The following is a 26,796-nucleotide window of genomic DNA, read 5'->3' as shown; positions in this document are numbered from 1 at the left end:
TCTCCACCCTTTTGCACGGCAGCTTCTTTTACCTTTCCTGCACTGTTCTTGCCTTTGTAGTACCACCTTTATGGCTTCAACAGGATTTTCTCATATGAAAGAGTAATTCCAACAGTACAAAATTTACAAAATTGGCTGCTGGCAATCATACAAAAGAAAACATGCAACAAAAATTGCTGTTCAATGGAATTTGCTCACCTCCCTGAGAACGGTGAAAACATCTTCACTTACAGCTATCCAAATCAGCATTACTCAAGCAGCAATACAGAGACATTTTAAGTTCAAACAGGGCTCAAATGATGTATTACTCTTAAGTAAAATCCTCACATGCCATCTAATTCTATTTCACTCCTGTTTCATCCTGGTTAAATAGTCTGGGGCAGTGACTGCTCATCTGAGTTGTGATCTTTGCAGAACATTAAGAACTATATTGGTGGAAGACAACATAGTTTTGAACAGCACTTTGTTTGAATTTTGGGGCACAGAATAACACAGAAAGGGGATGATTAAATATGACAGGGAAGGACAGAGAAACAGAAAAGTGTTTGAACTTGACCTGCAATATCAAACATGAGAAGATGATGAGCCATTTAAATGTGTTTATGTTAACTCTAACTAGCACAGGAGTATTTGCCTATGCCACAAAAATGTTGGTGAACTAAATTTGGGTAAGATTTGAGCACTACATTTTGCCTCAGCTGTAACCTACCAGGGGATCTATCCCCACTTTGCCTAGGTCCCTCCTTAAACCCCTAAGCTTTGCAGTATTTCCATCCCACAGCTTTGTAATTTAATGTATTAACCAGGACAAAAAAGCAGGGGAAGGAAGACAAAAAAGTAAAACATAAAATGGTGAAAAATGAGTCAGGAAATCCATTTCATCATGAAAAGAGAAAAACAAAACAATAAACAATGAGGATACTACGTCAAGATAGTTGAGTTTCCAGCAGACACCTAGGCAGCAGAGCCAGGAGAACACCTCTTCTCCTTGATGATTCCTCAAATAATCCATATTGTTCTGTTGTACACGACCTTGCAGAAGCCAACACTCATTTTGTAAGTGAATTTTACAATCTTCTTTGCAGATTAATATATGTAAAAGAAGTGTCATTGGCCACAGAGAGTGAAAGAACAAGGGTCTTCTAAAATGCTGTAACAACCACCATGTACTTACAGCTATCCATAGACACAAAAAAACAAGTTCTAAATCCTGTGTTTTCTAACTTTCAGCAACAAAAGCAGACAAACCAAGAGAACAATAGTTATAAAACATTCTGAGGAAAAAAACAATCCAAGGTTGGAAGTGTTCAGCAACAGAGGAGGGGGGCATGAGAATTTATTTCAATTATTATTGAGGAATGACTAGTATTCTTATTCACGTTCATATTCACCATTAAGCTAGAGGGGAAATGGGACATTTAAGAGTTGATCATAAATGTTTTTATTTCCTATTCAAAAGGAAAATAATTCAAGGAAATTATCTCCTTGGGAATACATCTGATTTAATTTAGACTTGGAGAAGACATCACCAAACAAAAAAAATCATTATTAAAGTTCAAAACTCTGCTAGGAGTACAACTTGGAACAATGTTTTCCTCAGAGAGCATACATCAAGATGATCTTCAATAAAGTCCTGGGAAGAGGAGAATATTCAGGAGATGCTTCTGGTTACATCATATTATAAGAAATATATTCACCCAAGACAATACATAGCTTTGTGGGAAAGAGTCAACAGCCTGTACTCCAGTTGGCATTAAGTTCAGATGCAAGCATGTTCTGTCTCTTCTGTCTCATCATGGTTTGTCAAAACAGAGCAGAAACATGCACATACTTCTCTGAGGAATCATTTATAAATATCAACCTATCTAAACATGTTTGTGAACATCGAAGCACATTCAGAAGGCTGCAAATATAACTCAGAAACCATTTAAAAGGGTTTTTTTCTTTTATTTTCTTTTGAAAGTTTCCTCTTTTTTTTTTTGGTGGTGGAGGTTTGGTTGGTTATTTTTGTTGGGTTTTTTGTTTTGATTTTTCTTAAGCCTTCAGGTTTATTCAAAGCATTCCCCATGCTCCTTCAGGGCTCCTATACAGATTATTCTACCAGTAACTCCACACAAATTTGGTGTCAAATAATGTACTTTTCATGCATCATGTACATTAACAGAGCAGAGTAGACCTGGAAATTCACCTTCTTATAATCTGAATTATTATTTTCAGATTTTCCAAATAACTCACCTCAGCAGAGTTTAACTTTGCTGTAACAATGCCAGAATTGCCACTGGTCATTAGGATTTGACATGTACCCCCCCAGTCCTTGCTTCACAGAAAAGGCAACTTTAGACATCTTGTTCTGTAAACAGAAAAAGTGGGTTTCTCTAAACTGAAATTATTCTTTGGCTGCAACTTAGGGTAAGTTGAGCATGCAGCACTGCCTGGTAAATTGGTTCACACAGGTCCTCTTTAGGCTCTTTGTAGAGATTTAAAAAATCTACCTTCTTTTCCTCCAACTAATGGCATGCCACTGCAAGCTGGATGGAATGTTGTGGGGGAAAAATACCAATGACATATGTAGTAATGAGAATTATTCTAGTGATGATCCCTCGATATGAACTCCTTCTGTGTCTCACTGAAGAACTCTGTCAAGCACACACTGCAGATGTGTATGGCAGTCAGTCTCTTGTATGGCAGAGTTTCCTCACCTGCAAACATCTGATATACCAGTGTCAGTCCAACACTTGCTTCAGAGGCTATGAAGGGGCCTCGTGCCACTGCTTACCAGAAGCTGACAAAACCACCTATGTCCTGACAAACCTCCCTCTTGGTCAACCAGTAATGACTGCTTCCACCACTGCGAAGCCACATTTCTCAACTGGGATTGCAGAATGGCTCAAATGTGGCCCTGAAGTGATATGAGAGATACTTCAGTTTAAAAAATCCCACTCTTCAATAAGGCTTTTGAGGGTCTTAGAAAGGTAGATAAGCTACAAGGATATTATACTTTTGAAGAGGTTAAGGAATATTGTTGCAGATGACTGAGCATGTCTCCTGGTTTTATCAGTTTCTGATGACAATGAACTTGTGGCTCAGCTGCCATGCACAGTTTCACCTTATCAGAAACTCTCTGCTCAGGGCACCAGCCACCAGCATGACCTGTGCTAATTTGCTTTTAAACAGTAATACAGTATTTCTGAGCAAGCAAAAAACATTCTCTAAAGATGTGTTAGTATTTCTATACAGTCTAGATTCCATACCATTGTCTTTAAAGAAACATGATATGACCATCCTGTTCTTACACTGATGGAAACACATTCACACACAAAAGCCTGACAGAATGAGAGATCAAAGTTCATCAAACATTGGCTTCAATTCCTGCAGAAATTCAAATTCAAATTCTTTGTTTGAATGTGAAGTACTGCCTCAATAATTACTTGGTTTTTTTAGGCAAAAGAAGAATCTTGTTGGGCAGCCCTCTTGAAATGGGAGCAGCTTTTAAGAACTAAAGATGCTGATGTTTTAGAGAAGTGTGGCTTAAAACTGGCAAAGAGAATCAAGAATTCTAGTGTATTATCAAGCTCTTTGGGATTTTGACTTGATTTTAGAGGCAGATAGGCCAGGTATGACATTCACAACTGTCACAGACACTCAATTTCAGCTGACAAGACTCGCTCTGATACAGGACCATGGGACATAGCTCAGTATCTCATGCAAAACCTGGCCTAAACAACAATATAGAATCTTCTTTTAAGGGTAAAAATGCATATATTACTCAGCTTTGAAAGCAACATCTTCACTGCTCATATTTGTGGAATTCAATAAATTCCAAGAAAGAAAATGGAAGAATTTTGTTTTCTCTTCTGGTTTGGTAAACATCAACCCAGTTTCAGAAGACCTGGGAGCACTGGAAACTGCCTTTGTTCAGAATCAAAACTGACCATTTCTGAAAAATCATTTGCTAAATTCATAGCTCTTACAGAAACTCTGGAAGTCTTGAGTTAACAAAAGAAAAGAGAAACCTAATGGTTTCCAGGCCGTCTGCTCTCCATGCAGGTCCCCTTCTATGAGTGCCCTTCATATTCTTGTCTTCACATTTCCTTACTCAAGAGACTTTGGTCCCAGAACTCAGTGGGAATCTTTCTTAGGTTGAATAAAAACAAGAATGAATTTAGTTCTAAAATTCCTTAGTCCATATTTTCAAGACAGGCTGAGTCAAAAAAGGAGCTTTATTAGTGTTTGTTCCTTCTGAACAATGACAGCAGGTGCACCAGTATGAATGTAGCAATTTTACTGCAGATTACTAGATTCAGACCTACAAGGTACTTTAAGGTTTTTATGAAGAATTAGATGCTTAGCTGCAAAAATCTGGCATCCATTCTAGCTACTATAATCCATTAAGCTTCTTTTACATTCTTTAACTGAACAGACTTCAATAGCACAAGCATAATATCCAATAATATTTCACTACACTCCAGATACTGGGCTCATAGAAGGTCAAATCCGCTTCCACCTTTCTGTTACAGAATGAAAAAAACCACCCATTTTATACCCATCCAGTTGTCCTGCTTTGGAATTTTGAAGGAAGTCATAAAATTCTTACTTTCATAAGTTTTCACATTCTATCATCCCAGGCTCCAGGAATATTTATGGTCTCATCAATTGACCTTTCTTAGACATCCCAAGCACTTGAGGGCCAGTGTCTGACAGTGGGGCAGCTCTCCAGCAAGGAAACACTCTGACACAAACACACTGAAGACCAGAGAGTGAACACCAATGGTGGGACACAGCTTTCAAAAAGAACTGCTCTACAGCCAGGATTGCATGATTGCATGTTCTGTGTCTAGTGACTTAACATAATACCCCCTAAACAGAATGTTGAGATTTCCTGTAAAACACATTCATTTTCCAGCAGTGATATTTAAATAAGTGGAAAAGAAAGCCACCTAAAGAAGAACATAGCTTTTCTGACTAACTCAGTATTACTAATTTAAGTGTACCACCACTACTTTCCTGTGTTCTCCACATCTCCATCTGAAGCTGGGCCACTGCAGTGAAAGCTCACATGAAGGTATCAGCAGGACAGATGGGGCTTCCCCACTCCTACAAGAGCTCTGCCTCTCACTGGGCCGCAGATTCAGACTCCCTTTTGCTATCCTCTGATGACTCTTGATCTTCTGGCAATGGAAGTGCAAGGAAGAGCAAAGGAAGGGCTTAACCTGGCTGCCCTGGGTACACAGAGGACACAATGTTTTTTGGGAATGAAGAGCATTGCATCCAGACCTCTTTAGACAGAGCACAGATTTCTGCACTTTCTGGAAGAATGCTGTCATCCCCATGGTAAGGAAGGGCGGTATGACCATCACCACCATATTCACTTAGATGTCTATCACCACTAACTCATCTCCACTTGTGTGGGATCTCAGCACATCGTTCCCGATGTCCAGAGATGCCAGGAGAACCCTTGGGGGTCTCGAAAATCCTAGAATGTTGCCAAGAGTGTTTGGTAGCTTGATTTTGATCCATCCACAGAAGTAACAAGAGTCTGAAGACAAGAGAATCACTTTAGAGTAAAAAGTGTAAAAGAGACACATTTAGAGGGTGAGATATAGACTTTAAAGTTTTTTGTACAGGGGGGTTATGGAGACAAGATGGAGAAATCAGGGCGTGTTTTGTCCTTCTTCTTTCTTCTTCTTGTCCTCCATCTCCTGTGATGATGTTGGCACTTAGAGATTAGTTTATAGTGAAAGTGCACTTGCTAACATGGGCGAAAAGCATTAAGAAATAAAAGTAAATATTGTATACGTAGATTTTAGTATAAAAAGACATGACCGCCCCGTGGGTGGTCAGAGAGTGCCTGTGACTGCTTGCAAATCAGACCTCTGTTAGGCAGACAGAAAAATTTTGTAGATAAGAAATAATAAACAACCTGAAGACCAAAAGCTGAAGAGTCCAGACTCGTCCTTTGCATCGCGTGCCACCCAAAAACCACTCTACCCGTGTCGAAGCAGAGACAGACAGCCGGACCCGACACACTTGGATGGATGAAGGATATTAATTTGCACTACTGGGTCAGGCATCAGAACTCCAGAGAGAGAGAGACAAGGGCTCAGACCCTGTCTGCTGCTCAGCATTTTCTATATAGCTGTAGGTGACGGCCTTTTCACCACACACCACACTGCCCGGATCTCCCTCTCTCTCTTTGATTCCAAGATGTTTATACTTACTCTTGGTGGACCGATTGCTCTGCTGAAGTTAGACATCTATAGCACAGGAAACACAGTTCCTGATTTATGAGGCCCAGATGTTCCACCATGACAAACACGACATCAGAAAAATGAGAATAACCGAATGAGGGAGGAGTACCGGAAAGACGTGGGAAGTCATTTTCTATTGACCAAAAAAACCAACTCAGGTCTGGCTGTGAAGTGCATTGTATTGTTACCCTGCATATTAGTCATTTCAGAATGTAACCACAACAGGTTTTCCCATAAATAAATCAAATCTCTTCCCATGATTCTCTCATCAAAAACTTCCTATTTGAATGACAGTTTTTAATTACTAGATCAAGTTCTGCTTGCATAAAGAGTTTCCATTTCAAAGAAGTACTGCACTGATATGAAAACTCTCTGGAGAAACATCCTTGTCATTGAAAAATGCACAAGTTTTGACTCTGTGGCTTTCCTCTGGAGAGGCCACAGCATAGTATATACAGCAAACAACTCCATCAGGTTCTTGCCAGATGCATATACTTTATTTGCTACTGAACCACTACATCCCTGGGTGAGCCTCAATTTCTGTATGCTTCTGTTCTCCCCTCTGTAAAAACAGTTTCTAAAAAGCATTTCTCAACCTGGAGAAGGAAGCAAAGAGGAGGGGGAGGAATGGGTGACAGGGATTTTATAAGATCCCCCTGGAAGTATTGGGAGTGGTGCCCACTGGCTGCCACAAGCTTCAGATGTAGTTTACATAAAAGGCCTTTGCCCTCTATGGTGAGGACAGGACAGGGAATCAGCTGTTGAGGTGGTGGGGAAGCTACAGGGAATGAGGGACCAATGAAGCAAGCCTGAGCTGAGCTTCTGCCAGCATTAGCCATTACAGAAGGGGTAACTGCAGCTTTCATCCTACCCTCCCCTTCTGCCAGGCAGCACAGTGCCTACCTGTGCCAGAGAGCTAAAATGGGTACTTCTAGCATCTGATGGGAAGAGTTACAACTTGGCTTCTCAAAGTAATGAAGGAAAAGGAATGAGAAAGTGCCCTATTAGGTGCTGGAGCAGCACAGAGGGAAGAAAAAAAAGGAGCTTGAAAACCGCTGGATTATAATTTTATGGTAGTATTATTTGATGGGCTGACTTAACAAGTCTTTCCAACTTTGGTTCCAAAGATTGTATGGATACTTCCCTATCTCACCCAGGTGTTTGAAGTTTAATTAATTAATGTTTATAAAGAGCGTTACAATTTCCAGATGAAAGGTCCTATGCAAGTGCAATGTAGTATTACTCATTGAGGCGATTGGGTTAGAGAGTATCACGTTACACAATACAGCTCTTCCCTCAATGATCTCAAGCGTTTGAAGTTCTGATAAAATGTGTTTATCACCAAGACAGATATAATGGAAATACTCTTAAGGCGTGACCTGGATTATGAAAGCAGAGGTATGGTTTTGGGAATGGAACAAACGAGAATTAAAACAACTCCTGAGGCCAGATTTGTCTACAGTTGTATAAAATATATTCTGTTCTTCCTTTTCTCCCTCCCTGAGTAGGCTTTTCTTCTCTTCTAAAATAGAACCGGTTATTACGACGGGTGTGAGCAGACATGCAACAGTTCACGTTCAGTTCCTATTTCCATACTCATCCAACTTGACATTTTCTCATGACTTTCTCACAATTATTTTCTGTTCTAATTTTTTTTTTAATGTCTGGATTAACCCTAAAGGCGAACAGTTTCTTTTTGGAAAGTTCTGCTTTAACCAGTAATCAAATGGAATTAAATAAAAAACTTATAGACAATGCCAAGCTGGAGGCTGCAGCCAACACACTCAAGACATGATGACCAGTTTTGACCCCCCGGTACAAGAAAAAGCAAGGTAAATTTGAGCAAGCTTGAAACAGGGTTACCAGGGTGGTCAGTGAACTGGAACACCCATGAGGACAGGCTGATGGAGCAGGGTGTGTTCACCCTGGAGAACTGATGGCTCCAGGGGACCTAACAGCAACCTTCCCATACCTACAAAGAAGTTACTGAGGAGACAGAAGGCTCTTTAGTGAGATACACAGTGGGAAAACAAGAAATAATTGCCATAAAAGGAAGAAAGACTCTCACTGGAATATAAGGAGAAAAAAGATTTAACAATGAAGATAATTAAGCACTGGAGGAGGTAGCCCAGAGACTGTGGAATCTCCATTTCTCAAAGTTTTCAAGACTCAAATGGAAAAATTCCTGAGCAACCTGATGTGAAATTAGTGCTGACCCTGCTTAGAGCAGGAGGTTCCTTTCAACCTGACTCAATGGGAAGGGAGGAAAGCCCTAGGTGATGTCCACTTGTTCAGGAGTGGGCTTGAACATTAGTGATTGATTTAAGAGAGCCGAAAAAGTATGCCCAAAATTTGTTTGAAAAATAAATTACTCATTATTTGTCAAAAGACAAATGTTAATATTTTGACTGCCAGGTTCTATCTTTGTTCTTCTTCCTTCACTTTCTAAAAAACTTATCACAATAGCAAACAACAGAGATTGGGATGGCTTATAAATAAGGCATTATTGCATCGAGAGGTTTCAATTAAAAGAGAAACAAAACCAGGATTTTTAATAATACCAGGTACTTTCTTTGTGCATTTCTGCCTCTTGAAAAAGAATCTGCATCAAGTTAAATTTGTGAATGACTAAAACATACCATTGACTAAGTAAATTACAGAACACACTAAAAGCTTTCTTCAGCTAAGTCTTCTCAATTTTTTTGTTATTGAAGTAAATAATTAATTTTCCATGAATGCTGACTTTATTAATAGCCCTTATTAATGAATAGTTAGTCTTCTAGAGGAATATTCTTATTCTTGGCATTTTTAACATGTTTTTCTTCCAAAATTCTGCTTTGCTCCTACTAGGAGTTACATGCCCAAGTAAACCAAGTAATTAAGTGTAAGAGAAGCACAGCTGACGTAACTCTGATCATTCTGAGATGATGATTCTGATTTGCCACTAAACAGAATCAGTAACTGAGTGGGGATGTCAAGAAAACAGGATTGTTACAAAGCTACATGTCAGTTTCTTCTTTTTGTTATCAGGCTTCTCACCCTCCTCCCTCCCCCACTTTACAGAAATCTGTAAGATCAAAATGGAACAATGCAAAAAGACAAAAAATAATTAGAAGTTACTACGGACTGCCGATTCGAAGACGCATCTTGCAAATCTCTTTCTTAATAATCTAACGAGGCCAAAAGCATTAAAGATTATTAGAAAATTAGGAAACTAGAAATCTTAATAGTGACTAAACTGAAACAACATAAGGGTAAGAATAATGTATGGACACTTAAAATGCAATAGAGTAACTATGTAGTTGGCAATTATCCTGAGTAGTTTGGGGGAAAGGGTAATTTTTATGCTTTGCTCCAACAATTTTTGGCATAAAAAGTGAATTAAACATTGCATTTTCACTGCAACTTCATGACATTAAAGGTAAGCTAGAAAAACATCTTTGTGGAGAGAGCATTCTGTGCCTAACATGTTAATGGTAGTTAATGAACCAAAACCCACAGAAATCCCTTTGGACAGCTAACAAACACACAGAGCTATTAATTACGTCATAGTTGTTTCCTCACAAATCTTTTGTTCATTTCAGTTGTAGAAAACACCAACATATCCATTAGACTTGTGGGGAGGTATTCAGTAGGGAAGAAAATATTTATTTATTATATGTTAAATGCTTGCAATTACATGACTACTTATGGCAGTTCTGCTGGTTTCTCTCTTTGTAAGTAAACTATAATCACTGAGCTCACAATCTATTCTATTCCTCAGAACACCACTCACCTTAGCAGATGGAATTGCTTAATTTTGTGTAGTTCAAGCAACCACTAACTCAAAGATTTTTTAATGTTTTGAGCATTCAGTTAAAAGAAAAAAAAGAAGGAAACAATTATGCTTCCCTTTCATAAGACAGAAGTTGAGAGGTATTTTTTAAGGTTACCACCAAGAGGTGACAGTTAATTTCTGCTTGAAGTCCAGTTAAATTTGAGTTCCACCTATGAACAGAGTTTGCCCTCTATGCCAGTTATTTCATTAACCAGCTGTGAAGAAGATGCTTGCAAAGGGCTCATGTTCTTATTGCAGGAAATTGTAAAACTGCAGGCTGCATATTATGTCAAGGACACAAACCAGGTGGATTTTCTGAGAGCACAGGGAACACCACTGCCTTTATGAAAATAATCAGCAAGTATTTCCTAATTTCTATCCGTGTACAATGCACCGTGGAGCAGACGAGCTGGCAGATACAGTGTAACAATTCCTCTGTTGGGAGCAAAGATGGCAGAGGTCGATGTGTTGGTAGTGCTCCATCTTCTCTGTTTGAACCTTGCTTTGGAAAGCTGACCATGTTCATTACCTCACCAGTCTAGTCCATCACTACCTTTGCCCCAGGGCAGCTGTTGTCTCCTTACCTCCATGTCTCCTGCCCCAGAACCTCCACCAGCTCCTCCTCACACAGCCCACACCAGCTATTGTCCCTGCCTCCCTGGGCCCACTGAGACTGCATTAATACACCTGGCTGAGCCCAGCTGACAGTCCAGAACCCCACAGGTGTGACTTCACACGCTCCCAGTACTGGCTGAGCTAATTTGCTCAGGTCTCCTGCTGCACCTCACCTGCAGTGGGTTTGTGCCTTGTGGGATGGGAAGCACAAGGCCAGAGAAAGCAAGAATTCTTTCCAGGTCATTACATCTACAGTTTCATGAGCTGTGAGTTACAGTAGCTAGGATAATAAGGTTCACTCAGATAAGCCTAACATATGACTTACACTCCTACCCACTTTTGGATCAAAATGAAGAAGGGTCAATAACATTACTTTTCAGGAAATAAAAAAAAACAACAGTGAAGCAGTTAACTGTCTTACCATAATCCTATCACTGTCAATAATGGTGTTCAAGCGGTGTGCAATGGTCAGCACTGTGCAGTGAGCAAAGGTCTCACGGATCGTCTTTTGAATGAACTCATCTGTTCTGAAACACAGCAAGAGCAATGCAGACAAAAATAAGATGTTTGCATGGATAACCAAATGGCAGGCAGGTTTTATGACTTCATCAAACATGACTGGATAGAAGGAAATATGCTTCTAAAGTTATTACAGAGCTTCTTCCTCTTGTTGTACCAGATGACTTGGAGGCGTATCATGAAACATACTCCAAAATTTACCCTTTCATACCTCATGAGAAAAGGGTTTCTTGTTGTAAGTAGAGCAAAAGGCTTCATTTCAGGAGACTGATTTCTCAGACTTCGATTAGAGAAAAGGGAAAACTCTGTAGATTCAGATAGTTCTACTGATTTCTACACCAAAAACTATTGTTGCTCTCTTTCAAGATTTAGTTCATGCAAGCAGTGAAGAAAAGTTGGTCAAAGTACATATCCCTTATTGCAAATCATCTGAAGAACAAACACGAGGCAGCATAGAACTAAGGTTCTTGATTTCAAATGCAAAAGATTAATTAGAGGAGATGGTTGGTAAACTAAAATAGAACTGGAATAGCTCAAGAACTTGAATACTGAAAAAACCCAAAACTTGGCATACCCTGTAAATCAAAAGCATTAAGTGGAACACACAACCCAAAGAAAGAGATAGAAGATTTCAAGTAAAGGGTGAGCCTACGGTATGAATTCACCACCACCTAAGATAAGGACAGCAGAAGAAATATAAGATTTGTAAAGAATGAAAAGTAAGCTAGAGCACCGACACTGAAGTACAGGGCTGAAGTGAAAACTGTCACAAATAAAGGTGAGAACTGTGAAAAGGAAATAAAATTACACTGATAGGTAGTTAGACACTAGAATGTGTCTATTAGCTGTGTAAATGAGCAGTAAGGCAAAAGATGGGCAATACTCATGGAACTGGAGCTTATTGAAGTAACTAACTGTACAAGAGAAGCACTGACACCACCTAACTTAGAGGACACCAGTCAGGCTTATACGTGGAGATCTCTACAGTCACCTCTTAAGTCATTGAAAGGGAAGAGGCATGGCTGGAAGGTGAATCCAAGGACCTGGATTAGGCACCACCCAGTGATGAATGCCCTCTAGAGGCACCTGACAGCCTGCACTGCACAGGTAGCCTTGGGTCCCACCAGCCAGGCCTTGTGAATGCTCACATATTGCCCACCAGCTTTACATAAAACCCCAAAAGACAATGGAGAAAAAGGAACAGAAACCAAAATTCTCATCCAAGATAGAAGAAAGACGTAAAGAATTCAAAATATACTGGTGCTAGTTGAACCAAGGAAGCTCCAGCCAAGAAGTCAGGCACTTGAAGGCAGGGGCCTCATTTCCAGGATTTCTATTCAAACATGAATTTGTTATTCTGCATATATGATGACTGGAGAATAATAAAATGTGCAGATTAGGTTAAAAAAAGACAAAGGAGATATCTGAATAAACTAGAATATTTAGGCAGACATGTTGGCTGCAAACAGTTGCTTGCAAAGTCCTAATTCTTCAAATTTTTAGAAGTAATGGGAAAATAAAATAAAATACATAAAAATACATAAAACATGTCTTCCTCTGATTAAGTAGTATTTTTTTAGACAAAAGTAGTACTCCACACTGAATCTGTTTGCACATGATGAGTATCTGGTATCACTTTATGAAGTATGCAAAGAGAATTGTTCTGAGGCCATCATGCCAGGAGGCACCAGCAATAAGAAGTGGACAGACAACTTTGGAAGAACAGGATGACTTAAAGGAATGAGGTAACTATTATGTTTCCACAGTAGAAAGTATGAGTTCATGCTCTGAAGGACGAATATAGCATCTGCTACAAGCTAAGCTGAAGCAATCAGCATGACAAAGGAGAAGACAGATCCTTGCTGATGACAGGAAGAATCATCAGAGAGAAGGAAGACATGAACAGTTAAGTGAGAATTCCATGCAATCTAACTGCTACCTTCATCTGGTGACAGAAACATTTAAGCTCTCTCATGAGCTTAAGATAACTGAGTTCTGGACCACAGTCTGAGAGGCTTGGTCCTTCTGCTCCTACTTCCTAAAAGAAGCTCAAAAACAAAGTGGGAAGCAGGTGTTCCTCAACTCTTTTTGAGCAAAGGCCAGTAAGCAATCAGGGGAAGAGACAGGAGTAGAAGTCAGGAGAGGGGCACGCTCTTTAGTTCTGTGTTATCTCCTTAAGAAGAGGAAGTTGTTCATCATGTTCCACATCACAGCTATACCAGTCCTTTCACCCCAGTGTTAATGAATGTATACTTGTTTGCTCTCTTCTCACCAATGCCTCAATAACCTGACTACTCTTAGCTCCAAAAGGAAAAAAAAGAAGCAGGGACATCCATGAAAACACTCACAACACTCACTATGGAAGAGTCTTATAGAGACAGCAGGATGTGTTCTCTGCAATGGTTGAAATAGCAAAACAGAAAATATTTAATACTCCCTAGAATTGTGTAAAGAAAGCCTTTTTCTTTCTTTATTGTCAAGCTCAAGGTGAAGTTTTCTGCAAAGCTACTACAGAGCATGAGAATCGTAGCTGGCTCAGGAACTTTGGGAACAACTTTATAAAGGGCTTAAAATTATTTGCAACGCAAGTTATTCCTACTGTTTTCCAAGAATGTCTCAGCCTTGAATACCCCTGTCCTCTGCATTAATTTATATTATCTTCTTTTATTACATGTCCTCTTTATAGCACTACCTCTTCCTACATTTACAAGAAAAAAGCCACTCATTCTTAGAGAGATACTATCAAACTATTATCTTAAACAGGTATTTCTTGAACATAAGCTTATCACGAACAAGAAACTGCTGTCCATATTGTGGGTGTGACAAATGTTCTAAAATGAGACTTCAGAGTAATCAGGAACAGACTTAATAGCTCCATCTTCAAATATCACAGTACAAGATCTTATGCAAACATGTCTGCTGACTGACACTTGGCTAGATCCTCTCCAAGGTTCATGGCAGATCTGGGAGCATAGTTTTTGGGACAGCAGGCAGAAGCACTATCAGTAATCCCCAGGAGAATCTCAGGAAGAAGCTAGGGAAAGCAAGAAAATATAAAAAGACCAAGAAAAGCATCTGTATGCAGAATTATGTGCTGACAGAGTGTAGAGACTGGATCACATACCACTTAGAGCTAGAAAAGTACCAAAGGAAGCATAATTTCTGTCCCTTTTTCAGGGCATAAATGGACTCTTAGTGATGTCTACCCACACTGAGCAAGTGTCTTGGCAAGTGCCACGTGATTTCATCACCCACCTCAGTAGATCAAACCCCATCATCTTTCAGGCACATTAAAAACCAAAGATGCAACCTGAATACCAAAAGCAGGGCTACTGGATGACAAAAACCCAATCCTAATCTGATTATATAAAAATGGGAACCACAATACTCCCTACTGCAAGGAACAATACAATAAGAAAGCACAAAATGGTGGTATAGCTGTCCCACAGGCACCACAGGCTGAGGATCTAACACCAAGTCTCCCAGCAACCCAAGATCTGGTGTAACCTGAATTAGTTGACTGTGTAAAAAGAAAACTATCTGAAGAGGAAGAATAAATATGATCTGAATGTGAAGCAACCAAGCTTCTGGAAGGAAAACTGGGTAAGTCATTATCTTCTCTCTAATGTTCTCCTGGGATTGTCCTGAAAGCGTATCTCATGCTACACAACTCCTTAGAGGCTTAGAAAATTTCTCCAAAAGAGTTACAGTTAGCAGTTAGATGTAATAAAAGGTTAAACCTGACAAATTTAAGATGGCTAATGAACTGAACTATGTGCAATAGCTGGTTTTACTACACTCAACGAACAACCAATGTAAAAAGATGTCAGTGGGTTGCTCGCCAAAAGTTTTGTTCTCTATAAGCAAAAATATGAATTAATGCAATTAAAACAAATTCAGTATTTTTAAAAAGTCTCAGTTACTAATGGTTTTGTTTCTGTGCATCACCAAAGCAACTACATGAAGATTTTCACCTCTTCTGCTCCAGATTTCACACAGTTTTCCAGAACACTTCAACTTCTTTAAAACCAGACTCTATTCTTGAGGGTAAGAATGGACCAAGAAGATAAAATCAAATTAAATGTCTATCAGTCATCACATAAATCATGCAGGTAGTCTGACTTAGGGCAACCTTCTTTATGGCAAGCTCCTCCTTCCCCCCAAAAAGCACTCACACCTCTGCCACATGCAGAGCAGGTGGCATCTCTGAGGAGCAAGGGAGAAAATGTGGGTACATATGCAAGCCAGAACATATGAGGAGGGAGAAGATGAACTTCAAATTCCTTCCCTTCACTCCCAGTAGCAGACAAGAATGGCCTAGATGAGCTGAAATGTGGTGGGGAGCCCCTAGGGCTCAGTCCCCTGGGGAAGGTACAGTGCCCACCACACAGTGGGCCACAGTGCCACCTCTGCCTCACGTCACCTCACCCTTCCTTCTCTTCCTGCCACCGCTAACTCCTGCCTTCTCACACCTGCTTCCAGGGTGAACTGCAGAAGGGACATGGTGGCAGCAGCATTTGAGGCTGCCGAGGGAGAGAGATCAAGAGCCAGAAAAACAAACAAAAAAAAGAGAAGCATCTCCAGAGGTGGAGGCAGCTCGCCATGGTCTTCCATCTCAGGTGCTCGATATGATGTGTGCTTGCCACCAGGTGAGAGACAAGGGTGCCAGGTATGGGGGTTGTGCATCAGAAGAGGAGGAGGTTTTCCTTACACACCAAAAATGCCTCCCTAACTGCTCAGTTAAGCAACCCACATCAGCATTTCCTGATGATCATCCTATCAGATTGCAGAGCTAAAAAATACTTGGCTCTAGTTATACCAACACATTAAGGAAAAGGTAATAATGACTGTAATGCAAACTGAATTCAAAGAAGAAGTTTCAAGTTATTATTTGTATTGTTATGCCTAGAGTTGATACAAACAAACATTTACCTTATTATAATATATATTGCAGTACACATTAATCAAGATCAATTAAATGGATAGTGCAAGTTGAGAACACACATGTGAGATGCCAAAATAGGGAGGATGAGTAAGATGGTATTAAATTTCCACACCTATGATTAATCACAGTTAATCTATCAAAGCTCAGCCAAAAATAAACTAAGAGTAAAAAAAAAAAAAAAAGAAAAAAGAAAAGAAAAGAAAAAAAGAGAACCCCTGGAAAGGGACTGCACTTCTCTACAGGTTTTAGAAATACAGTCAGCTGAACTGTAAAGCTACACCAGTAGGGCACCACTTCTCCCCTGAGAAGATGTTAGAAAAATGAGTCACGCCCAGATGACATACAAAATCCTTAATGCATCTGTTTGAGGGACTTGCTGTGTTATTGTCCTCTTTGGACTTTGAGTTCTCCCTCAAGCCATAGTTTGTTGGAACTATATATTCAGCTCAGACTAATTGATGCAGTACGTTTGCAGTATTGTTTCCCAAGTATTTCCACCAGCGCTTCAAATGTTTCAAAAATTAACAGTGGGGGTACTTAGCTATTGGAACAATTTAACAGGGGTTGTCATTGATTTTTTTTTTTTTGCTATTGAGGTTGGATGTTCTTCCAGAAGTACACTCTAGTTCAAACAGAAATGAATTCAGGAAATTCTGCTGGCCTGAGTTATACAAGACAGAATAATGAACTAGTGAGTCCATCCTGTAGACTTCAGCATTTCCAAATCTGTTCTGCAATTCCTGTGGTGTTTAGGACAGCTTACTGTCTGCCCCTACTTTACCTCTAACTTACAACACCAGCATCTGAGCCATCTGAAAGGACAGCAATTCACAACCAGAAGTATCCGGTTTTGCTTACAGCCATTTTTCACCTTTCTAGTTTTAGGGGGTTTTGGGAGTGAGATGAATGAAATCTTTTGTATTTATTTATTTCCAACAAACTTTTCTTCCAGAAGTCAACAGAACTCAACTTGTTTCCTCGCTATTCTGATGTTACAGAGATGCATTTTCAAGAACGTTCTTGTCTTCTAATCTATGGCTGCAGGACAAATAAACTTTGAATATTAATTTCCCTACTCTATGGAATGCACTGAAATTAGGGATCTTTTGAGTGCTTAGTTTATATCATCTGCTCCATAGCCAAAGCTCAATCATCCTGTTTTGAATAGACAAAAATGATGGTATCATCAAAAACATAAAACAGCAATACAAAGTACATGAAATATAAAGCATTTAAGTTCATCTCTACAGCAGAGATGAACATATTAGAAGAGAAACCAGTTCATTTTTATATGGCGGATTTTGTTTTTACCTTGGGTCCACATTTGCTGTTGCTTCATCAATGATAAGAATACGATTTTTTTTTAGAACTGCTCTGGCAAGACACACCAGCTGTCTCTGACCAACACTAAAATTAGATCCAGATTCTGCCAGCTGTGTCTCCATTTTGTTGGGTAGGTCTTCCACAACCTCCTTCAGTTGCACCTGTTGACATGTCAACATATTGTAGGATGAGTAACTCTCTTTTAAATCAGCTATTGTGTGTCTGATGACACAACAATAAGTATGCAAGGTTTGCCTTTTATATTCTTACACAAAATGAGTAAGTGCCAAGTTGGATAACAGTGTGTGTCAGTTATTAGAATTCTAAAAACATTAAAGCACGTTGTTAAGAATCTATTAATGTTCATTAAAACCAAGATATGAATCAAACTATAACCAAGGCATCATCCCAAAGGATAATTTTTTTATAAAAGACTTACATAACAATATACACGCCTGCACACACATAGACACACACATACACAAATGCACATATGATAGTGTACTTTTTTCTATCAACAGCTATACCTTTATCAAACCTGATGAAAACATCCAAAACCTAACACACACAAGCACTGCAATATTATTGTTACATGGATTTTAAATACCAGATGTACATTATTAGATTTAGTAAGTCACCTCTTCCAAGGCGTTCCACAGCTCTTCATCAGTGTATTCATTGAAAGGATCTAAGTTTTTCCTCATAGTTCCAGTGAACAAAACAGGCTCCTGAAACCCAGTAAAATCAGCATTCCACTATAAATACAGGTTTTATATTGCAATAGGTAATTTAATGATAATCACAGCTAACCTATATCAACAATAGCACAGAAATATCTAACAACAAGCTATCATTTTTGAAATGCAAAGGTGTACATTACAACTGCATGCTTAAGAGGGATGGCAGGGGGGGAGGCAAGTGTTCAACTACTCTGTATGAAGATAATTTACCAAACAGGACAGGTCTGTTTGCAAATTGTTGTACACAGTTATGTTGGTACTTAAACGGGCATTTACATGCCACTGTTCTGATGCCACAAGCTATATATATACTTCCATGAAATCGTTCCTATCCTCATGGTATTGTTAATGAAAACCAACAACTAGCACTGTCAATGAGCTCACACTCCTAAATTACTTTTGGGCAGTTTTGAAAACCTGTTTTTGAAGTACATAAACCAGAGAGGAATCAAAGAGCTTACAATACCTTTCTGGTTTTCCTTCTGTGTTTGGCTGTGGGTTTGGTTTTTTTTCATTTCATGCGATAAAAGCCCTTCCATTTTACCATCAGTGCTAAGCAGGAACAGCTTTCACCATTTAAAACCTAAACACATGGTACTGCCAGAGCACCAAAGCAAACTTAGAACTGGAGCACTGCTGGGCAAAGCTCTCACTCAAAACACACCAGGGAGTCAAATTGGTACCTTCTACCATTCAGGTACCAATGAGATAAGAATGTGGTCGAAGCAAGTTTTGTTCTCCTTCAGTTCCAAGTTAGAGCAATAACAGGTAATTCATCAAACTGGCACAAATCAAATCACACTGAAACATGTAGTATTTAAGAACTGGGAAGAGGACTTTTGGTTCAGAACTCCTTAAGCAGAAGATCAGTACTCAGTAATGTGAGTTGCCAGACCTGAGAGTCATGCACTGACAAGACTTTAGGGCTAAACTCATCTTAATACCACACATAAAGACAAAAACAAGTCAAAAGCTGTAACAGTGCTAATCATAAATGGACACCATTCATCATGTTGTCAGTTCTCCTTAAATTGGGGAAATTTTAGGCAAAATGCCTTTTTTTTTTTTCCTCCCCTGGGAAATAAAATCTTACTTACACTGGGTAACTTCAGCTTACTCTGAGATTAACCTGTCATGACTTTCTCCCCATCTAACCCTAGTGATGCCCAGCTCCAAAGGGCTGCAGCAAACCAGAAGAGAATTCAGACCTTAACCCTTTTATTGTCTTTGAATTTCTAAACCATCTGAGTGCCATAAAAGAATTTAAAAAGACAGAACATACCATAAGCAATATAAAAGAAGATATACATTTCCTGATATAACATGCCAATTATTTGAAAGTATCTGCTGCAATAGCAATGTCATTAAAAACTTGCTGAATGAGCAAAAGGGTTTAACACAAAACATTTCCAAGTCAAAAAACAATTTTCTTTAAAAACACCTAGAAACTAATTTGTTTAACAACACACATTTTAGTACACCATTTGGCATATTTTGAAGGTATTGTTACATTTATTTTCCTTTTCAATCCATTTTTATAGGTTGGCAAAGAGGAGGCTGAACCTATAAAGTGTTCACAACTATTATAAAAGTCCTAACAACAGACATGCACTGCAACAGAAGATAAGGATATTTTTTAATTACCATTTCTGACACAGATTATTATTTAAAACAGTCTGGTTTATGAGAGAAAAGCAATAAGACTAACCTGTAAATAATTGTTGTAAAAATGCTTGCAGTCAGAGAGGCAGACAACATTTGCATAGAAAAGATTTACAAACACAACCTTTACACAGCTCCATCCAAGCAAGCAATTAGAAGCCTAAGCACATTTTTATTTCTCCAGGTAGGTATTTAAACTCACACACAAGAAAACTTCAGTCTTGCCTCATCACTCTCTAGGAATGGCTCTGTTTAGCATGTTTTATGTTGCAATTCTAATAAGCATCTCTCTCTCTGGTTTTTCAGTTGCCCACATAATTATGAAGATATTTGCTGCAAAATAACTACCTGATGTTACATTGCTGTTATTGACACTACCATTAGCACAGTGCCAGACAATGCCTATCATACAGTTTACCATAGCAGAAACCTGATTCCTTCCTCTTCTTCTTTGTACCAGCACTTGATAGTTTTGCATATTGTTAGTAGAAACAGCCTTCCCTTACACACACACACACACAAAAAAAAACCTACCTGCTAGCCTTTGGGTACTCAAAACTTTTGTGACTATGATGCAAACCTTATATAAATTTGACAAAAAAATCACAGAGTTCCACTGGATTAAAACAGTTTTAAAACTATGTGAATAGACCTGTGTATGAAAAAAACCTCACATGTATAATTGAATGTGGTGAACTTTGAGCATCTGTGTCATTCACATGTAGAAACCGTATTTGACCTGCAGTTTTCCTGTCTCAGTATCCTATTTTGCCCAACTGGGCTGAATTCCTCAAAATGAAAAAATCACCCACAACAGCTATGGGCAAGGCTTTCAAAAAGCTGTAGACCTTGAATGAACTGATGATCATCTGTCTTCACGAGAAAGGAACGCTACACACAAACAAAAAAATGGAATTTAAATCCATCTAAACTTCTCTTTACATAAAAAAGATGACTAGTTCCAGTGAGTACTGCAATAACAAAGCCTGCAGCATGCAGAAACAAAAAGACATCTTGCATTAGGCAATGATCCAATTGCTGGGGAAGTACCTATTTTTAATTTTTTTTTTTTCAATAGCATACCTGTTTCTTTTTGACTCCTACTATTTGAGAAAAAACAAAGCCTCATTACCATTTGTATTAGATTCTCAACTTAAAGAAATTAATACACTCTGACTGCCACCCTGCCAATAGACTAGCACACATTCAGACATAATTGTAAATACAGATTCTGTTATAACATAGAGAGATCTGAGAAATAATGCAAAACATGGCAAAAAAATTCCTCTGGTTTACAGTCTACTCTTCACTCTACCTGCCAGAACAGCACAGATGAACTACTTTCCAAAATATGACTTCCCATTTGCAGCATAAGAGCTTTTCACTCTTCCTCCCTCTTCACTGGAGAGCAAATGCCCAGGGAAGAGACAAGAGTTCTCATGAAACTGTAACATGCACAGACTTTGTCTCCTAAGTTTTAAGGATACAATATACACATCACCCTTCTCTGATACAATGTCTCATGAAATTAAGAGTCTTAAGAGAGAAGACCTGCGACCTACTGGATTTCTTTGAACAGCCTTTCTTCTATCCCAGCAGGAGAGATGAGGCTATTTCCAACACTGCCCTACTGGGGTTTTTCTTCCTGTACTGTGGCCTTTCTTGCATCCAGCTTCTAAAATTCATCAAGTTTTATTTATTATGGGTTATAATGACCTACTATTTAGTCTGTTCCTCTGGTCTTCTCCTGTCAAACCTTCTCCAAATAAAGCAAAAGCTGATAGCTCACTTCTAGGTAGCACATTTGCTCCTTCTAAATCTAACACCAGTCAGTTTGTACAGGGATGACTGGAGAGGTTAAAGTGGTCTTGCAAAGTCCCTTACTAAGGAAGCATCAGGCAGGAATTGCTGCCCAAGGATCAAGTGACTTCAGAGGACTGCTGAGGATTGGTATACACTTACCAGATTTTCTCTGCTTTTCCACAGACTATGGGAGGACATCATACAGATAACACACAGATATTCCAAAGGAAAAGACAAGGTACAAAAATGTGCCAATCCCCAAAACTGATTCTGTTTATCTTAAAATAATCAGGACCTTACTCAAGGAAGAATAACGCCTAGCTACAGTTCCTGCACCTACAGCATTCAGAGGTGCAGGGGGAACACATCCCAGCAAAGCACTTTAAACACTATGGTATTATATTCAAAACATCCATGGCAAACCAAGTCACTCTCTTACTTGAGGTATAATTGAAATTTTCTTCCGCAAGTCATGGAGTCCCAGCTCTGATGTCAAGTACATATCAATCCAAATCCTTCCTTCAGGTTCTGCCAAGCGAAAGAGGGCTGCTATCAGAGAGCTTTTCCCAGCTCCAGTTCTTCCCACTATTCCAACCTACGGAGCAAGCCAAGCCTGTACCATTAAACTGTGAGCTTTTCAGGAGAAATTAATATGTCAAGCAACATTTTTACAGCATCACAGGATTTGCAGTAGAACATGCACCAAATAAAACTTCTTTGTAATTAACATTCTTCCAAGAGGAAAAATCCTCTCCCCTTAAATCGGTTTGGATTCAGGTAACATTTGTATACATGACAATTTCTTGGATCATATTCAAAGGTGAATGATTTCCCCCTAAAGTGTGGTGTCTTATTGTGTAAACAATTTAAAGTGGCTCAATGCATACAGTAATGTGATTCAAGGCTGCTAAATTTTATACTGAACCTGGTTTGCTGGGTGATGTTAGGCAAATCATTTCATGCATGCATCTACTACTCAACCCCAAAAAGGACTCCCATAAAGCACTCTGGGAACAATGTACTCCCAATTTAAATAACTGAGACTGATTTTGGTTAGTTATGGTTAAGGTGAAGTACTGTAAAGTAGCATGAGTATAAACTGTATCCATACTTCAGACATCTTCAGCAAGCATTGAAACTACAAGGCCATGACATCAAGCTGAAATTCCTTTTCAAACAGAAGAAACAGGAAATAATAAAATCACAGAGATTCAGGGTTCTTTTTGCTCCCAAAGAAAAACTGGAAGACATACACAGTGTGAAAAAAAAATAAAAATACAGCTTTCAGAAGAAAAGAGACAATGAAAAATACAGGATTGATAACTTTAACGACAAGGGGCTAAGATCGAGAAATATTTCTTCTATTTTAATTTTTTTTGAATGTTGTACTCGGATAAAGGATTCTTAGAGAAAAACAGTGTACAGTAATCAACTGTATCAGAGAAGATAATGGGTGTAACCCTCTACACAAATCTGATCTGGCAGAATTTGTTATTTCCTGCATTCTGTTCTAATCCCTACATTCCCCCCCACTAAAAAATCAGCACACTGAAAAAGTTCAGAGCAGTGCAACACAAAATTAATATGGGCTGGAGATCCTGATTTGATGGGGAAGGATTTATGAGGATTAAACATGTATAATGTGGCTTGGTGAAGTGATTGGGGTGCAGAAAAGAGGAATAAAGATGAAAACCTTCATGAGTGTACATACAGACACCAGAGGGCAATTACCCACTGCCTGAGACTCACACGTATGCAGCAATGCCTGCTGAAATGAAATTCAGCACAGGAAACTGCACCAAAGTGCAAGGAAAACTTTCAGTCAGAGACACTAAGTTCAGACAAAACAGCAGTGCCCACATTTGATAAAAAATACACAACACACTAAAAAAGTACACTTCAAGAAGCAACTTATGCTGCATAATCTAAAAGATATTTTCTCCTTCTATGTTCTGATTTAACAATTTAATCCAACAATTCATTATTGTACTACTGTAATATAAATTAATTAACATTTCTACAATGCTTTTTATTAAACAGACTAATTTAAGCAAATCTGTTACAATAAATAATCAAATGTTTAGTACTCTAAATTGTATCAGTGAAACAATGGAAAAATAGTTCTGAATAGATAAACTACAGCTCAGAAAGAAAGTGCTGAATAGAGAACACAGACAATCAGAGTTGTGAAAATGAAAGTTCAATTGTTCCCCTGGCAAATGTCAATATAAAGTATTATATCAAAGATATAAAGAAAAAGCCATACAAAATACATTGATACTTAAAATAAAAATGCAGCTGTGCTCTGCATATTGTCAAAATTTTGGTTTGGCATCAAATGAAAGGACTATGCTCTTCAACATTTAGAAGAATCTATTTGCATCTTTGGTCCAATTGACTACAGGCTGCTGAAAACTGACAGGAATTTGAAAGAGCTCTCAGTATACACATTATCCATTTTTTGAATACATTTTATTCTTCACAGGCCCACACTCACAGCTAGTGCAAATACAGGAGCAGCCTGCAAATGGAAGTGGCACCTATCAGGAATCACAGGGCCAGGACTGTGCTGCCTGATACAAGCCCAGTGCACACACAGGAGTACACCTGCTACGCTGGGCTCATCATTACTCAAGTGTCACTTGTACTTCACAGCAGAGCTGCACAAAAAATGTGAGATTTACAGCATGTCAGCCACTCCACTGAAACTGCCCATGTCTTTGTTATCCCTCAGGCAGCCTCCCTTTCATCGTGGGAGCACAGCTGCCATGCCATAAATCTACATGTGCACCTTCCTAACTTTTTCATGTAGCCTGCAGACCCAGGAGCTGTCAGGAAAAGGTGCATTTAACAATATGTTAGCCAATAAGCATTCATGAGCTCCCTGAAACAAAGATGGTGTGTAAAACCCAATACTACACATGCTAATCTTCCCCTGCTGCAGCTATAGTAGCAGAGGAGGTTAATCCCTGCCAGCTACTGGCACAGCAGTTTGTGTCTCCCTGGTCTGTTTCTGCCAGACCACACTACTTCAGCAAAGATGTTTAAAACACAGGGTCCTTCCTGGCCTGCTTTGACTGTAGGGAAATACTGAATGCTGAGACAAAACAGATTAAAAGAGACCTTGAGTGAGTGATTTGCTAGCAATCACCTCCCTCATTCTTACCATACCCACAGCTTCCCTAACTGGGCCCTGGGGTGGCTACAAGAAAAAATACAAGCACAGCAGAAGCTTAAACTCATTCCTGTTGCCAGTGGCACTGCAGCCACCAGAGTCTATAAAAGTCAGGGGCCTGAACAGGCGTAAGAGCTTTCAATGACAGCAGTATGGGCAGAATCCCCAACAGATCTAGAAACCTGGTTCTGAAGAAGATGCTTCTCCCTAATTAAAACCAATATGAGGAGGAGAGATGCTTGGGAGATTTATTTTACACAGTGGCAGCCTACTGCAGTATTGTGCAAAACATCATAGAAAGCAAACACAAAGATCTTGGCAGTGGTTTCAAGCTGGGCAAATTCAGGATGACAAAACCACAACATAACTGCTCAGCAAAAATAAATACCCCCAGTCATCCTCTGTCTCCTGCCCCCACCAAGGTGTGAGTCATGCACTGCTAGGATCTCTTGCTTCCGTTTTTAATTTTATTCCTGTCTCTCACTGAGAAATATAGGATTTCTTGTCTGTATTGGAGAGACTTGTAACAGCTAAGGAGACAGCCCACATGGCTCTTCTTCTCAAGAGACCATTTTTTACTCATTCACAGCTAATTCCAGGAAATCACCTCAATGTAGCAAAGTCTGGCTGAATTTTTGTAACATGCATGTTATTAAAGGGTCCACTTGAGGAAATGAACGGTTTGGAATTGAATGGAAAAGCATGTTAAAAAGGAGGCACGAGCAAGGATTGTAGAGTTGAACCATCCTCTTAGGGAAGACCTCCTAATCAAAAAACTACAGCTGCATTTGAAATGTAGCAAAGCACAAATTAACACTTCAGGGCTCTAATTTAATTTTGTCTGTGGGGGAGACCTTCCCTGCAGCAGTCTTTCAACAGGGATAGCGTCAAAATTGGGGAGGAGGACTCAAATTTGCAGAGGAGCAAGAGTTTATTTCTGTGTTTCTTTTGGCTACCAATCTAATTAATGACAACAGTTAATTGCATTGGTTGCCAAAAGGAACTGAAATAAAATCCCAAATTCTGAAGTTATGCAACTGATTTGTATTTCTTTCTTCTATCTTCCATTTTGGACTCAGTGCAAGGGCATGTACATTCCTTATTTTCTATTGGTTTTGCTCACCTTGTCTGTTGACATACTCAATTCCAACTATGTTCCCTCTGTTGAATCCCCAATTTCCTAATGCAGCTCCATTTTCTTTGGATTTGAACAAACATTCTTGGCTTGGCTGGTATTTTCCATGTCTGCTACTTTCTGAAGAATCTCAGATTCTTTTTAAGGGAATTATCAGGTATGTTTAATCCTTTGTTTTGACAGACTAAAATATCATGTTCCCAGACAAATTTATGCTATACTTACATGAAATAAATAGGCTATTACTTCTGCTATTAAATATAACTAAAGCTTATTTTTTAAAAGAACACTTACTATTTTCCTAACATCCATGTATTTTATAATGCATTCTAGCATGCAGCTTCTTGTCAACTCATCATCTTTGCTTAATTTCTGTGAATATCCAAAGACAGCCACATACATACCTTTTCTTTTGGTTTAATTACAGCAGACAAATGTCTTAAAACCAATGGTCCATCTAGACTGTAAGTGAAGTTAACATTCTCAAATGCTATCATTCCTTGGTTAGGCCATTCAGGTGGTGGATGTTTGTTGGTCTCCCAAGGAGCTTCTTTTTCAAGTTCTGTGTACTCCATCACTCTTTCTACTGATATCATCTAAGGGGAGGAAAGAAGACATAGATACATGAACTTCATTCTCTGGCATACCCTGCAAATACTGCCTGCATATAAATATTTTTACCATGGAGAGTCAATGCAAATTACTCTGGTTTTTTTTTTTTTTAACACAAGTAAGAGTATTTGGCACCATTCTACGCTTTCTTTATGCAACTAAAAAAGTGGAGAGAATGCATCTCATGTCCTACTACAGATCC

The 26,796-nt window shown here is 39.0% G+C and overlaps 1 protein-coding gene across 3 annotated transcripts in view; it reads right to left on the bottom strand.

Moving 5' to 3' along the window:
• The window catches only part of ABCC4 (ATP binding cassette subfamily C member 4 (PEL blood group)), a 142,840-nt gene that overhangs the window by 13,098 nt on the left and 102,946 nt on the right, over positions 1-26,796 (bottom strand). The window contains exons 25-30 of one of the 3 annotated variants that reach the window (XM_077173557.1): positions 26,387-26,578; positions 22,112-22,267; positions 18,106-18,195; positions 17,456-17,628; positions 11,102-11,207; positions 2,236-2,350 (exon numbers count right to left, since the gene is read on the bottom strand). In XM_077173557.1, the coding sequence (XP_077029672.1) occupies positions 2,237-2,350; positions 11,102-11,207; positions 17,456-17,628; positions 18,106-18,195; positions 22,112-22,267; positions 26,387-26,578 (831 nt within the window). In that variant the 3' untranslated portion in view covers position 2,236. The remainder of the gene's footprint in view (positions 1-2,235; positions 2,351-11,101; positions 11,208-17,455; positions 17,629-18,105; positions 18,196-22,111; positions 22,268-26,386; positions 26,579-26,796) is intronic. The other 2 variants (XM_054653071.2, XM_054653086.2) reach the window with 2 other exon arrangements.

Source organism: Agelaius phoeniceus, chromosome 2, assembly GCF_051311805.1.
Source record: "Agelaius phoeniceus isolate bAgePho1 chromosome 2, bAgePho1.hap1, whole genome shotgun sequence".
Taxonomy (NCBI): domain Eukaryota; kingdom Metazoa; phylum Chordata; class Aves; order Passeriformes; family Icteridae; genus Agelaius; species Agelaius phoeniceus.
The sequence above is the reverse complement of the archived record's forward strand: the minus strand, read 5'-3'. Positions and strand labels throughout refer to the sequence as shown.